General features: G+C 23.5%; 1 protein-coding gene across 1 annotated transcript in view; it reads right to left on the bottom strand.

The window, feature by feature from the left end:
• Window positions 1–17,143, bottom strand: part of LOC111629287 (sodium-dependent neutral amino acid transporter B(0)AT3-like) — a 51,586-nt gene that overhangs the window by 30,517 nt on the left and 3,926 nt on the right. Inside the window, exons 2-4 of the mRNA XM_023373173.1 lie at window positions 10,566–10,713; window positions 9,790–10,157; window positions 9,398–9,705 (exon numbers count right to left, since the gene is read on the bottom strand). Of these exons, the coding sequence (XP_023228941.1) occupies window positions 9,398–9,705; window positions 9,790–10,132 (651 nt within the window). The 5' untranslated portion in view covers window positions 10,133–10,157; window positions 10,566–10,713. The remainder of the gene's footprint in view (window positions 1–9,397; window positions 9,706–9,789; window positions 10,158–10,565; window positions 10,714–17,143) is intronic.

The following is a 17,143-nucleotide window of genomic DNA, read 5'->3' on the forward strand; positions in this document are numbered from 1 at the left end:
GACCTATATAATAGAAATAAATACAGATATAGACTATATTTAAAGAATAATTATGATAAAACTTGTGTAAACTGGACTCGCACAGTACCGAATACGAATATTGTTTTCCGTTTAGGCAGGTTTTACTGTATTAGTATATATTCTTGCACTTGAATCGAATAAAATGTATTGAATAAAATATTTTTATTGGATCTAATTGATTTATACAATTATACAAATTTATTGAGTTAAATTTCAAATACAAACTCAAAAAAAGTAATTTAGTTATCAAAAAAGGCGCAGTTCTGAAGCTTAAATTGAAAGATTCATTTTTGTGTCGTCGGCTCTCTCCCTATTTATTGACTCCTTCTTTGGTTAGGGCGTCATGTTCCCTTCTGCTTCCATTAAACCTATGTGACATTGACATTGTCTGTCACGTGATTGTCTCACTCCCCTCCGAAACACAGTCGTTGGGTAACTTTTTGTATTAATTATTTTCGATTGTAATTTTAATTAAATAAGAAATATTCTGGATAAACTATTACCATTTGAATGTATCGAAAAATTACTTTTTTCTGTATATTTTTAGAAAATTATCTATCGAAACAAATAAATCAAACTTTTACTGCAACCTTACAAGTATTTTTGTATAATTAATTTACTTGCATGTCAATGCAAGTAAGTTGCCTGAACTGTAATGAAATGAAAGAATTGTAATAAACAGCGGTAATTATACATTTATAAGTATTAATTGAGAAAGAATCAATTAAATCTTGTTCAGAAATTGTCACTAAAAACATTAAATATTGTCTTAATTGAATAATATTCAATTATCAAGCTAATGTTTTTCAATAAACTTCAATTTCTTTTAACATTTATCAATTGTTATCGCTCTTGACATTCTGTTTTACATTTAATAATGATATTTAGAAGCGTATCGAACCGAAAACAATTTCAAATATTAAACATTTAATTTATTTTATATTATATAAGTTTTAAAGTGTATTTTATAAATAATAATACAGTAAAACCTGTTCAAAACGGAACCTGAATAAAAGAGAAAACCTGCCTAAACGGAAAAAATTCTTCGATTTTCTATGTTAATAAAGAACCTGTTCAAAACGGAAACTTGCCAATATTCAATACCGCGAGATTCCGGTTTACACGGGTTTTATTATATCTAAAAATAAGATTTCTAGATCTTAGAAATAAATATTAACAACGCTTCACGATTTCGCTTTAATGTTTATTACGTTGAACCTTTACGTTGTAACAGCTATAAATATTTTAGAATAAATTATATAAAATATAATTAAGATATCACTAATCATAACATTTATACATCAAAATTAAATTCTTTACTATAAGCTTAATTTATTTTCTAAATATTGATAAACATCTTTTCAAATATAAATATAAAATTATAGTGAAACCTGTGTAAACCGGACTCGCACGATAGCCAATATTTTTTCCTTGTTTGGCAGGTTTTCGTTTTATTAAAATTCCGTTTTGGACAGGTTTTATTATATATTACTCAATAAATTTAATTTATATGAAAACAGATTTATAACTTAAATTTTTTAAATATTTTCTTATTACATTTTACATTAATTTATGAGCACTTCTCTTAATACCGTAATATTCAATATATATGTTTAAATAATGTTCAATATAAACTTATAAGCAATGTTCAAAATATAGGATACATAATTAAATAATAAAGTGAAGAAATATTTAAAATATTTTTAAATAAATTGAAATATTCCAAAAAATATAAGCATAAACGTTTCAGAATGAATTTATTTAACAAAATTTAAATATATTTCTTATTCCGTTATTTAAGTTGTGTGAAATTAGATAAATATATAACTTGATATTAAAAAATGTTCACAATCAATAGAAATTCGATTTCCAAGTAATGTTAATAAATTCTTTTGCAGGAAAAATTCATATTAATCTTTAAAAATCTGCTTTATTTAGTTCTTTAAACTTGATATACATATATCCTACAAATATTTCTCACAATTCGAAATTTCTTGGAAAATTAAATATTGAAATGACAATTTCATTTTAAAATGTTTAAATTCCTTTGTTTATTTTTTAAATTTTAAATTGTTAGAATGAAAGAAGAAGACAAAGAAATAAAATAAATTTTTACTTTTTGTTACATTCGAAAATAATTCCAAACTTCCCATTTAATAAATTAAAATTATTATATAATTTAACAATTATGTAATAAATAATTGAAAATTTAATTTATAACTTTAATTTTTTTAAGAAAGTATTCAAAACCTTTACGTTAACCAAATACAACATTTTATTTTTTAAGCTTATATTATAAATCCTTAATATATATTACATATAATGGAAAAGTAATTTTTCGCGAAAAATTAGTAGAAAATAAATAAATTATAAAACTGAATTAAATTAATATTCTTATTTTTTAAACATGCGATTTTTAAATGTGAATTTTACTCGTTCTAATAATTATAAAATATAAAAATTAATATATTTATAGTTATTAGCACGAAGTCTTTGCTTTATTATAATAAATATTTTTCCTCCTTATGATTTAGACGAATAAACAGACAAAAAATAAATTTATTTCGGCATTATTATACTGTAAAACTATAAAATTGATTTATATTTATATAAAATGCTTTACTGTATATAAGTTAAACAGCATTTTTATACAAGTAAAATAAATATACACTCGAAAAATATGTATTGTATTACTGTTGTAAGCTTATAAAGATGTTTTAAAAAGTTTAAATTTAATTATAAATGTTTAATTCTTCTTCCTAACCTAGAATAAATAATAATATTATGTAGAAAGATTATGTATGGAAAAGTTATCGATTGAAACACTCTCTAATTTTAGCTGAAAGTAGAGCATAACAGTAACCTATCAAATTACAGTAACGTAATAAATGCTGTGTTTTTCTTATTTTATTCACTTTATTGTTTTCTATAAATTTTTGATAAATTTGAAGTGAAAAATGTCGACGTCATTTGGAAACTTTCCTAATTGAATTCTGTAAATTTTATTCTCTAAAAATACATTTTAAAAATACTATTTTCCTTTCGTGAAAATAAAATTATTGACAAATTTTTTACTTTGTCAATCGAAAAATATTAATGTAGACAAAATAACAATTAAATTTATTGAAATAATGGGAAATAATGGGAACAAAACAAAATAGAAAACTAAGCTAATTAATTTTAAATTATATGATTAAATGATTTTCAAATTAATGTAAATATAAATAAATTTGCATTTTAAAGAAGTATGTAAGTTCAATACAATAATATTTACATTATTTTAAATAATGCTTTAGAATTTCATCAAGAATATTATTTCCAGTTTAAATATTAGAATAAGGTAACCTGTAACAGAACTAATGAAAAATAAAATTCTACACGTGTATAAAAATTCAAATCGTGAATAGTCACGCAAATATAAGCAATAAAAATAACCCGTAATTATAGTTTATTTGTCCTATAAATATACAAACAATGAAAAACCATTAAAATATTTTTACCTTTATATCGAACAGTAAAAATAAGGAAAAATTGAGATGAATATTGCAAACAATCGGCAAAGAAGTTAAACAGTTCGTTGATATATATACAAGAAAAAGCTAATGATATGACATATAATCTAATAGATATCGAAGTTGAATAGCTCATTTATAAATAAATTATTAATATTGCCTGTTACATTTGACAAAAAATTGCCTGCATTAGAAAGTTATCCTATGGGCAAAAAGAGCAATTGCTTGGAGTCCCCACTAACAGTGAGGACTCCAAGCAATTGCAGTTTTTACAATAGAAATAATTCGTCCCAAACCAATCATTTATAAGAAAATATTTTCCCCAAAAAATTACCTCGAAGAAACATTACTGAAGTCAACATTATACGTGGAACATCCTAATTCAAATTTGCTTGGTCCAACGAAACTGTAACGCTCCACTTAAGGTATTATCATTTTATTAATAAAATTGTATTTTCCAGAGCTAATTTTTTTAAAAAATTCAATTTAAACCCTTTCTACACTTATAGATTTTATAATATAATATAATGAAATATGTATAGCTATTATAATCTTGAGATTATATATGAAACATAATAAAAAAATGAAAACATATAAGATTTATTAGAAACTATTTCTATTTAATTATACTTTCTAATATAATTTCTATATTAGGAAATATAATTAAATAGAAATAATTCAATTGAATGAGATTTTTTTGTCTTTAAATTGACTCGAATACTAAAATAATAAATCTATAACAGGGTCATTGATTTTAATTTTTTTAACTGAAAAAAACGACAACCTTATTAAAAGTCTTTTGATTTTTTTTATGACCGTTCTTTATTTTAATTCATCCATTTTTTATTTTATTATGAATTCTTAATAATAATAATAATTTAAATATTAAATATTTAAAATGTATCCAAGTAAAATATATATAATGCATTTGAAATTTTAAAATTGATTTATTGTCTTTTCTACTTGATTCATAAAATAATGAAAAATGGCTTACGTCTTCTATTTTACTGCAATCTCTTTTAATTTTGATTTCTCTGATGCGTGTAATGAATATTTATATCAAAACGAAGTAATAAAATTGTAACAAGTAATGAATATACTATAAATAGAACATGTTGAAAAACAAAAAAATATATTAATATCGCTAATATTTATGAAAAATGTGCATAAAAAAACACATTAAAACATAAATAAGATTTAAATGAGGTCTAGGCAAATAAATTTTTCATGTTTGTAGATGCATAAATTTTTTAATATTATTACAATAAATAACAATACATAGTTTACAATGTAATACAATATAAAATATATTCAATTTTGAGTATTTATTATATTAAATTTAAAAGTTTGTATATTTATTTTTAATATATCGTATGTACCTGTACTGTATATATTTTAACTTTATTTTTCACATGATAGTACAGACATAAGAACTGGAGTAGATATATATAACATTTCAATTTTTATTTATTCAACTTTATTTTTATTATTTATACAATTTTATTAAATTTCTTTATAATTTTATTCTGTTTTATTTTATTATACAGGTTTTACAATTTTAAATTAATAACATGAAGCAAAATAAAATTGTAATAGTTAGCCATTTTCATCGTATGAACTAATATAAATTATATTATTTGATAAATTCTTTCGTGCCATACTAAGCATAAACTTTAGTGCTTATGTTAAATTAAAATTTGATAAAACTCTATTTACAGATGTTTAAAGATTATTAAATTAAAATATGTAATAAAAATTAAATATAGTAAAATTATATTTAAAACTTTTCATACATTCAACTTTCTATATTTTATTATAAATTATTATAATACAGTCAAGCCTCTAAATAACGGCTACTGACGGACAGTTATTGGAGGTTCGACTGTATATTTTAATAATATTATTTCTAAAAATGTTGATATACTTTATAAAACAAATATATTCCTTTTTTATTAGTTTATTTACAATGTTTTTTTATAAACAAATCTACAAAACAATTCATTTCTGGAGACTATTCTTAGATATATCAAATAAAGATTTATAAATATGCACTTTATTATATTATATATAATAAAGTGCATAAATTATTTTTATCTTACACATAAAATAGCTAAAACACTTTATCACGTCTTTGTTATTATACTGTATAATATAAGAATTAATCTTATCAACTCATGAAATGTCATCCACATTTCATAAGAAGAACATTTATGTAATTAGGAAATATAAATTATCACTCATGTAATCAATATAATAGATAATTTAACCTATTGTAATCAAATAAATGTCTACTTTACGAATAATATTTTATAAATTGGCAATATATTTATAATTAATTAATTTCCTGTTGTTCTTCTCAGATTATACTTAAATATAATTTACTTTTCTACAATAAGGAATTACAATTATTATTGTAGAAAATGCCTTTAAGTTTTAACTTTTAATTTATTTATTAAATATAGAACTTTGTATGAGGGATTTTAAAATGTTTGAAAAGTACTTCGTTTCTATATATTCTAATAAAACAATTATCTAAGCATTGATCATTTACGGATAAAAAATTGAAATAATATTACTAAAAATTTAAACTTCTCTAAATTTATAAGCATTAATTACTGTATAAATGAAAATAAAAAAATAATTAATTTGAGTTTAAAAAGTTTATTAGCACCAGATACTAATTTAAAAAGAAATAAAGTTACTTTATAGTTCTTATATTTAATTTAACAATCGTGTAGTTTATAACTTATTTAATTTTATATATTTTATTGTTATTGTTTTATTATTTATATCTGGATGAAAACGTAGGTACTGTACAAGAGTTCACGTATATAGACTTATATAACAGAAAATAAGAATTTATAAAAGATTGTTTCATTCACTACTATAGAAGAAAAGTTATATTTTTTATACGTTTTTAAATTCAAGCCAGTCGGGTAGTAACTAAATTATATAAAGAGGTGTCAAATTGTATCATTATATCATTGATAAACACGTATTATTGAATTTTTTTAATCTTACAAGCCTATAATAAAGAAAGTTATTTTATAAAATAATTTGTCTACGTATTATACAACTGCTTCTTCCCCAAACATTATAAAAATATATGATATATGCAATCTTTTCGCTTAACCTACTCAACTACCAGGTGATCGTAATTAAAGAACCCTGTTCAACACTGTGTAGAGAAATATTTAGCAGTCCAAATACAGTATGGTGACATTTCAGAATGTGAGTAAGACATTTTCGTAAAAATAAAAAAAAAAAAAAAATCATTACCAAAACTCACCACTGTAGCACTTTTGGCGATGCATGCAACAAACATTTTATTATGCAGAGGATACTGCTCAATGTGGTACTATAATTGATCCTCTATGATGATTCTTACACACAGTGTGATACTGTCTTTCAAGGCTGTCAAAATTGCAAAATTTTTAAGTGTCCTCACAAATAAAAGCCACACATATTAAGATCCAAAGTACCGTATTGTTGAGTTTTGGTATTAATTTTATTTTATTTATTTTTAATGAAAAAAGCTTCCACGTGTCCTGAAATGTCACTATACCAAATTTAGTTTAAACTGTTAAATATTTCACCAGACAGAGTTGAGTAAGAGTACTCTAATTACGATCACTCGGTACTTTACTCGATAAAATCAAATAATAGTAAAAATAATTTCGTACAAGTTGCAAATAATTTGAATACGAATATAGATTTTTATAATATGTGGATGGGGGCTCATTATGGCTATCCCTTACAAAAGTTATACATATATCCCTTATAATGATTTAAATTTCCCATACCTTATATAATAATTTGAATTCCTCAAGATAAATCATTAAATAATTTTTATAAACGTCACCCTAACTATTAAACTATTTAATTATTATGAAATTATTTTCATTGGTAGAATGTATACTGTATATACTTTTAGTTTTTTATTTATTATTTTTCTTATACTCCTTAAAAATCGTTATTTTAGTTTATTTATTATTACTCCAGTAAATGATAATATAAAAACAATACAATTATTTTAGCCACTTCATGACTTTTATTTTATGATAATTACCGTTATTTTCTGTATTTTTATGATAAGAGTAAAAGTTAATAATAGTAATTAGCAATAAATCTACTTATTTAAAATTTGTCAATGTCTGAATAATTAATAAGGCTTTATAATCTCTTAATACTTCATGATTTAATTAAATTTTAATTTAAAAAACAATAGATTTTTCATTAAATTTATAAAAACTCTTCAATTTTCTCAAATTACTAACATATGCATTTGTAATCTCTCAATAAATTGTTGTAAATTGTTGTAATCTATCCCAAATTGTTGTAATTATTATTGCTGAATTATCAGAAAAACATTTTCCAATTTATTGTTTTAATTATTAAAAATTTATTTATAGTAATTAATGCGTAAAACAGAGAATCAATTGCATAAAAAATGGTTGGTAGTCTTATGCAATTATGTGTTTGCTTAAATTTAAAAAATATCTTTTATCAAACTGTAGAACTCTGAAGAAAACCCAAAATATATATAGTTTGAATAAGTGAAATAAATTAAATTTTCACGTTAGTAAAAATTCCAAAATAACAAAAAACTAAAAAATAACCTCCTTGGCATATCTCTAATTATAAATGGGAATTAACGTTTAAAAAACGTTTATAAAAACTTGTTTATATAAAACGGTGATTTATTAAATTCCCAATAAATTAAATTATGTTGGAATCTTAAGAAAAAACGCTTTAATAATTATAAATGTTTATACCTAATTTATAAAAAGCAGTTATTAAAATTGAATTCGATATGAAAATTTATTAAATCTAAGTGTTTTTTTTAAATTTATATATATTAATTTCCTAATTAACACTGCGTATAATTTATAAAATTAAATAAATAATTATCATATTTGACTGACGTTTCATTCATATTTTCAGTTGTTTATAAATATTTAAATTTAAATGGAAACTTCTTGCAAATTTATTCATTTAATTTGTTTTATATCAAATAATTGCATTTAAATTAAAATTGATATATCGGACAAAATTTATTATAACTATAATTAAACTAATCGGAAATAACTAGTGGCTACTTTAATTATCTACCATAATAATGCATACACTTAATAAATTTTTATGTTATTAGATAACTTAACAATTATCGAGATAAACTATTAAAATTAATTATAATTGTTACTTATAAACATATAAAACTAAATTTAAAATAACAATAAGCTTCGTTCATAATCATATATTTATTAACGAAACTTATAGTCAATTTTGTATATAATTACAACTATAAAATCGTTTAAAATACACTAAAAGTACGTTTTATGCGGATTATTATACCAAAAACATGAGAAAATTGCTAAGAAGAAATCGAATTTAGACGTCCAGATATAAAAATTAATGCTATATGTTAAACTTTATATAATAATTATCATCATTTTAAAACTGAAGGACTGAGTACAAGTGGTCTAACCTTCTCCGATGTCGAAATTGATTTAACACTGCCATACTTTTATATATTAAATGCAATAGAATATTTCTAAATAGATTACTAGGGTTCTGATTAAATAATAATAGAAACAAGTATAAAAGCGAAATATCGCACTATAGTGTACAGTACGTTATTTTTTATATCTCATCATTTAAAATTGAGATATTGTACTGTAAGATCACTGTTGCGCTTAGCCTTTCAATTGTGCTCAACAAAAAGAATTTTCAAAATAATAAGTTTTTGTAATTCAGTTTACTTCAAAATATCCTTTTTGTAAATTTATATTTGATAAATATGACTGTAAATTTAAATAATAAATAGATTTCGGTTAATCATCTTTAAATAAATGGATTTTTACCTCACATTCCGGAACAATTATTGAAGAACCATTCGGAAAAAATTCACGAGGACATTCGTTCCATGGTAAAGGGCTTTGAAAACTCTGGAAGAAGTAATACATGCACCAAGCAATGATGGTATTGTAATACAATGCCACATTGAAGGAGACTACGGCACTGGTTAATCCAATTCCCCCCGTATATGACGATACCAAATTCCAAACTCCGATGGCACCCTTTCGCAATCTTTGACCCACAGCCAGTTCCAAATAAAAGACAGGAACACCTTCGATAGCCAACATGACAAAGTAGGGAATAAGAAAAGCACCTAATTAAAGTAAATTAAATTTATATTAATGAAATTTTTTCTATTAAGCATTTAAATTGAAATAAAATGGCAAACAATACTTACCACCTCCATTCTTTTGTGCCAAATATGGAAAACGCCAGACATTCCCCAAACCGACAGCATATCCGATGGTGGCAAGAATAAACTGTAATTTACTATCCCATGATTCTCTAGTATCTTCACTCTCTGGCTTAAAGTCCGATTTGTCATCAGCCGCTGCCATATCCATTGTCATCCTCTGTTGCGTTTGAGGACTAAGATCAGCCTCAAATGCAATATTTGTACTTCCATAACTCTGAACATTCCCATTTTCAACAATCAATCTTCCTTGCATTTCTCTTAATTCCATTTTTTCTCCAACTGGCAACTCACTCTTCGAAATCTGTTTTCTCATAATATTCTGCATCTTGATTGTTGCAGTTATCTCTTCTTCGAATACATCAAATTTCAAAAAAAAAATTTTATATATAAAACAATGGAAAATCCTGTTTTCCAAGATTAAGTTTTTATGTATAAACATAAGTTGGACACCGTTTGTTCAAATGTTTTATATTTAAATGCATATTATATAAATGTAATATTTGCTCAAATATATTTATTATTGTATACTATAGCCACTATAATCTGTATTTATTAAAGAATACATTAAGTGTGCATACCATAGAAGAATTTATGGTATTTGCTTGGTGATTTACCTTAGAAGATAAAAATTCTTTTCTCTAGACGTGTTAAACTTAAATTTTAAAGCTACTAAATATAACAATAAGTATTTTAAATTACTTAACTTTTAATTATTTACTTAAACTATTAAAATATGTTTGTCCTTTTTTTGGTAANCTATGAAATATTTTTGATTAATTAGTATTTAATGTAGGCAAGTTTGATTATATTAACCATGATATGGGTAGAAAATGAATAAACTCGAACACAAAAATGCCAGACATGATACTTTTAACTTAAACCTTTCATTCTTGATCGGCTTGAGATCTTGAAAACAAAGCAAAATAAAGTTTATTTTATTAATATTTATATATATAAAAAAACATTAATCATTTCATTAAAGATCTAAAATTTAACGATTTCGTAAATATACTAAAAATCAATTTTTGGTGACTAAAAGACAAACGTCACACGAAAGTGAGTATCACATTCTTCAATCGATACGAAATGTATGGGATGTGGATAGATAACATATCCCAAACACAATCTTCTGATTGGTAGGGAGGCACAAGAACCCGGATAAGAAGAGCCCTGAAATCTGTATATCAAATTGTAACAGTAACATGCATGCTCTTTTGAAACAACCCCGTTTCGGGATTTACGAGATAAATCCTTCTTGATGATTTACAGGATTACCATCATCCACGGTACAATAGTTAAACACGAATAATCGTCATTATTTCAGTATTGCGGTTACCTTAAATAATCATTACAATTTATTTGATATTAAAGGAAGTAACAGTCTCCTGGAAGCTGATATATTTATGAAATCTTTATAATACTTTTACAGTTTTATTACGTAATTTAATACCTTTTCCCCTTTTGAAATAACTAACATTAGTTAACTTTATTCACTGCGTATAGTTTAATTTATTGTAGAACTTTACAAAGCAGAAATTTCATATATATTTTGTTAAAATGTCTTTATAATGTTTATTATTAATCTCATTGAGTCTAAGGTAGAATGGTTTTAATATGATCTCAGTCGTTACAGTTATTTTCTAATTTTGGCAACATTACGTGAAAGTGGGAAAGTCTTTTGTTATGAATTAAATTGATTTGGCTACCGAGGGTTGGAGAAAGTCGAGAAAAATGAATATTGATCCATGCCTAATGTTATCCTATAAAGAAATCAATTAACTAAATTCCATAAAGACTATCAAACTGAATTTATTGGAAATGTTTAACACAGTCGAATAAATTGCACAAACTCTTTCCTGTTTATAAAAATATTGAAGTTAAAGCCTATTGTTTCATAACGTTCGCAGTAATTGCTTGCAGTTATGGTATAAATATCCATGTGTCACGCATTACTGCTCGATTTTATTATCTTTCAACTATCGATTTTTCAACATTGCATGCAAAGATCAAAGGGGTTTATATAAAGAATTAGAGTACAAAAAACATATTGATTGTTTTGTTTTCAATGGATATCATAAGAACTTCATTAATATTGTAATATGGATGAAGTTCTTGCGATTTCACATAATTACACAATTAATAATATGTAGAATATAAAAATATGTTTCAATTAATTCTGCGTGGAAGCTACATGACGTCATTCTGTATTGGACATGGCCAACACACGCAATTAACTGTCAGGACAATCTTAACTTTGCGTTGTTGACATAAGTTATTGATGAGTTCAGCAACATGAACAACACATGAAGTAAATAGATTATATTATGATATTTTATATAAACAAGAATAAAGGTAAAGTTATTATCCCTTCTACCGTAAAAAATATATATTTTTACGTCATAACTAGCTTTTTCTTTTATTAAGCGATATCAATAGAGTTATACAATTGATTAAATATTTGAATATGAATATTTTACAAGAAATTATGTAAGATAAATCTAAATACATAAGCATTGTAAACGAAACGAGCTCTTTAAATATCGAAAGCATCGAGTGAAACGAAGGCATATTTATTAGTTAAATAAATTCAATTGATGTGCTACAGGTGTTGCCTTTCCAATGTAGCAGGAACAGTGAGTGGAGAGTAAATCAGATTGATGACAACCTTATATTGCAGTCTGTTTCTTGTCCCCTGGGATGAACGGGATGTAAAGAGGAGCCGTTTCATCCATCAATAAATGGATCACTATTAGAGATTTTCCTTTTTATGAAGTCTACAGGTTTTTAATATATTTATTCCCGTATTGCTTTTAAGTTTAAAAGTTAAAATAACTTGGAAAATATAGTAATAATAATATATTAATGTCAAAAATATACTCGTCAAGCTATAAAAAGTTAAACTTTTCAATGAAAATTCAGTCAGAGTTCTTTGGACATTTTCCAAAAAAATCTATTTTTAAAACCCACGAAAAAAATAAACAATATTGTATTTAAATATTTTTTTTTCTATTTTAAGTTATTTATTTTTAGCATTAAAAATATTAAAATATATATACTTTTAACGCTGGACAAACTTCTTTGTTAAAGTCGTCGCGCTTCACGCACACGAGTTCCTGACTGCAATATCATACTTATTTCAGTTGCTTCTTGTTTGAACAAGCATATTGTATATGGGACCATGCAACAGTTGATTGGACTGACAGCCGAGTAGGAGGGGATCACATCAGTTGTTTCTATAGCAACGGTCGATCGAATGATGGCACTAAAAGGGTGTTGCTATTAAAGTCAGTCCCATGGGATCATATCTCCTGAGACCTTTTTCTACACTAACATTTTTGCTTTTATTGATTGTTTTAAGTTGAAATACATTACAAAAATTTTATTCAAGTAAACTAATATATACTTACCGCATATATTGAACAAATTTCATTTTGATTCATTAAAAACTGATAGAATTCTGATTTAAAAAATATAAAAATGTCGTATCAAATATTTGTTAAATTCAAAATAAATTTCTTATCTTATAAAATAATAAAATAATATTGAATTTTTGTGTCATTTCAACTTTGCAACTTTTCATTGATTTTATAACTACTTTCGTACATAAAATCTAAATGCAACTTAATATACAACTGTAAAATAGGAAGTGAGAATCATTTTTAAATTATGAAATGCATTTATTCATCAATAAACATTTTTAAAATGATAATAAACTGACAAAACAAAGGAAAAACCATAAAAATTGCCTCTGGATTTTGAGTTTGAAGCATTAAGAAGGAAGAATCAAGAGTCGAGAAGCTTCATACACGTTGTACAGATATTCAACAAAAATTTTTAAAAATTATTTAGAAAATGATTGCTTCGTACATATAAAAGATACGGTAGCTTATCTGAAACTTCTCTTTCCATAAGTTATTTACTCTTCATAGTTTTATCTTGCAAATTCGCCATTTCAACCTTATCAAATATTGTTTAATGTACTGTATATTCTACTTATACATAACTGATGTTTTGCATTATATTTAAAATGGCAATGAACATTTTTTTTAATTAAGAGGAGACAGTTTAAGGATACAATGTAACAATATTACATTACTCAAATCTTTAATGATTATTTAATTATTTTCCACAAAAATTTTTAATAAGATTAAGAAATACATCCATGACTTGTAATTGAAACAATTTTCTTTTACTGAGATATGAATATAAATTAATAATGAAATAATTACGACATCAACTAAATAAATTTGATTAATATAATTAATGTATAGGTTAATTATCTTTAATATGCATGGACTAGTGGAATGGTAATTGTTTAATTTAGGGATGAATTCACTGTCGAAAATAAACATTAAAAAAATCTACTATGTATATGTAAATGTAAATAAAGAAGCTACGTCTTAAACAAATTCTAGAGTATGATATAAATTTAAAAATTTCTAATTTTTAATTTTTCTTATGAAATTTTAAAAGAATTATATGATGTTATAATAAAAATTATAATCGCATCTTTGCAATGAATAATCTACTTGTTAATTCAATTTCACATATAATTGAAAAGTAAATTAGTCTATCCAACTAACACTGCTTTCCTCTACATAAATCTTGCATTCTAGTCTACAGTTTATGTTAATTTTAAAAGAAAGATTTCTTGCATTTCATGAAAACTTAAAATAATCCAAATAATTATATCAAAAACTTTGAAATTACATTAAAATATACCTTGTATTATACATAAAATTTTCATTAAAGCATGTCGCCAATGAAAAAATAAGTTAATTTATTCATTGATAAATTAAACTTAAAAATAATTAATTTATATATTTTGCTTTATATCCAAGAAATATAAAATATATATTAAACTTTAATATGAAGAACAATGGGGTGATATTTTGTATTTGATAATGCTATCGTGGGTTTTATTTTTATAACAATTCAGTGATCTAAAATCTTTGAAAAATCAATTAATAAGCTATTACTGGTAAAGAATATAGGTCAGATAAATGTAATGGAAATTTAAGTCATTGCCAAAGCTGCTAAATTTATGTTCTTTAATTCTCCTTGAAATTTTCTGAAAATATGTGGAGCTGAGCATCAGAGAATTGAACAAGTAAATGGAAAACTTGAACAGTGAAAATGATCTTGGTCATTGTGTTAATTAACGTGGTTATACTTCATGGTTCCAGTAAAAAAGGGAGAGTTAATAATATTTTTGAAAATATATCCATAAATATCCTTTAAATCATATTTATAATTGAAGACCTTGGAGCAAGAATGTGTAAACTCATTTTTTCAAGTTTATGAAAAAAATCACCCTAAAATTCTGAATTTACTTTGTATTTTGGGGGCAAATTACAGGTGATTAATGATATCAGAGGTTGATAGGGCAGTCAATGAGAAGTTGAAGGTTGTGCATCTGGATATTATATCTGTCTTACGTTTGTAGAAATTTAACATTGAATCTGAATGTTCTTGCCCCAAGGTCTTCAATTATGTAAACGATATATATATGACGTAGTTTATAATCTAAAAATTTAATATTTTTACTTCTACGTCTTCATATAACAATAATTTATAAAGAACGTTTGAATAAGATTCATCTATACAATATATAATTTAGGTTTTATATCGTATTAAATATAGAATTTAAAATAAAGTTACGTTTAAAATGATGAAATATCGAACTTAATTTACGTATTATAAATATATTCTGATTTTAAAAATGTATTTTTTTTTTAGCTGTTAAGTGTCTCTATATAAAAGACTAAAGAAAGTAATCTGTTTAATTGTACTATTCTAGAACTTTATTACTCATTTGATTAGGATAAAGACTTTTGGAATCACTCTAGGGAAACTATTAAGTCTATCTGAATAAAAGCAATTGTAAAAGAAATTGTTAGAGTAATGGAGACTATTCAAATCAAATGAGAATTATTTGAAGATTTTGTCAAAAAATTTTATATAATTCTTTAATTATTAACGAATTCATCTTATTTTTCAAGAACTTTGTTAAATACTTAAATGCAACTTGAATACAGAAATAATTCTGATATTCTTATCCTAATAATAAAATATATTTCTCTCTGTTGCATAATTGTATGCCATAAAATACGAATTTTATGTTCAAAATAACATTAATAATAAACATTTAAAAAATAAATTGCATTATAATTTGCATGTTTCAATACGGTAATTACATATTCAAAACATTTTCTTCTGCTGTTGATTAAATTTTATGACATTACAGTTCTAGTCTAATGTATGAAATGTTTGTAAATATAATTCAACTTTTAAAACGATAATTGATATTATTTAAGAATTTTTCTCTTAACATATAAAAAGATTTAGCAATATATATAGTCTATACAAGGCTATAATGCAACGAATTTAAAAAATTTAGTTAATATATATAAATTTTGAATTTTTCTCTTTATTACAGCAAACTTTTTACTACTTTATAACTGAAAATTTTATATATAAAACAATGGAAAATCCTGTTTTCCAAGATTAAGTTTTTATGTATAAACATAAGTTGGACACCGTTTGTTCAAATGTTTTATATTTAAATGCATATTATATAAATGTAATATTTGCTCAAATATATTTATTATTGTATACTATAGCCACTATAATCTGTATTTATTAAAGAATACATTAAGTGTGCATACCATAGAAGAATTTATGGTATTTGCTTGGTGATTTACCTTAGAAGATAAAAATTCTTTTCTCTAGACGTGTTAAACTTAAATTTTAAAGCTACTAAATATAACAATAAGTATTTTAAATTACTTAACTTTTAATTATTTACTTAAACTATTAAAATATGTTTGTCCTTTTTTTGGTAAATTAATGTTAACACGTTAAATAAAAATTAGATTAAACTAATATTAAATAAATAAATATTTAATTATATATTTAAGCATTTAAATTAATTTTCACACTTTTTTGACAATTACTAAAACCTTAAAAGTCCTTAAACTTTAAATAAATTAATCAGCTTAAATTATATTTTTTATTAAATTATTAGTAGGAAAAAATGCGCTATGTAATTACAATTAAATTAAATTGTATTTTTAAAATAAAAGCTTTTTATATTTATATTTATTATTAATTAAATTTTATTTTAAATGATTCAATATTAACGATTACATTAACATATTTTTCTTTCGTTAAGTGCTTTTAACATACGAATTTCCAAAAATAAATTGTTATAGATTAATTTAGATTTAAAAGTACATTTATAAATTATTATCATTATATTTAAATTTTATTTGATGTAATTTATTGCCATTCTAAAATATCTTATTAAAAGTATATTTATTATATAAATCTTTAT

The sequence above is a fragment of the Centruroides sculpturatus genome, unplaced genomic scaffold, assembly GCF_000671375.1.
Source record: "Centruroides sculpturatus isolate CEXI.00-Female unplaced genomic scaffold, Cexi_2.0 scaffold516, whole genome shotgun sequence".
NCBI lineage: Eukaryota > Metazoa > Arthropoda > Arachnida > Scorpiones > Buthidae > Centruroides > Centruroides sculpturatus.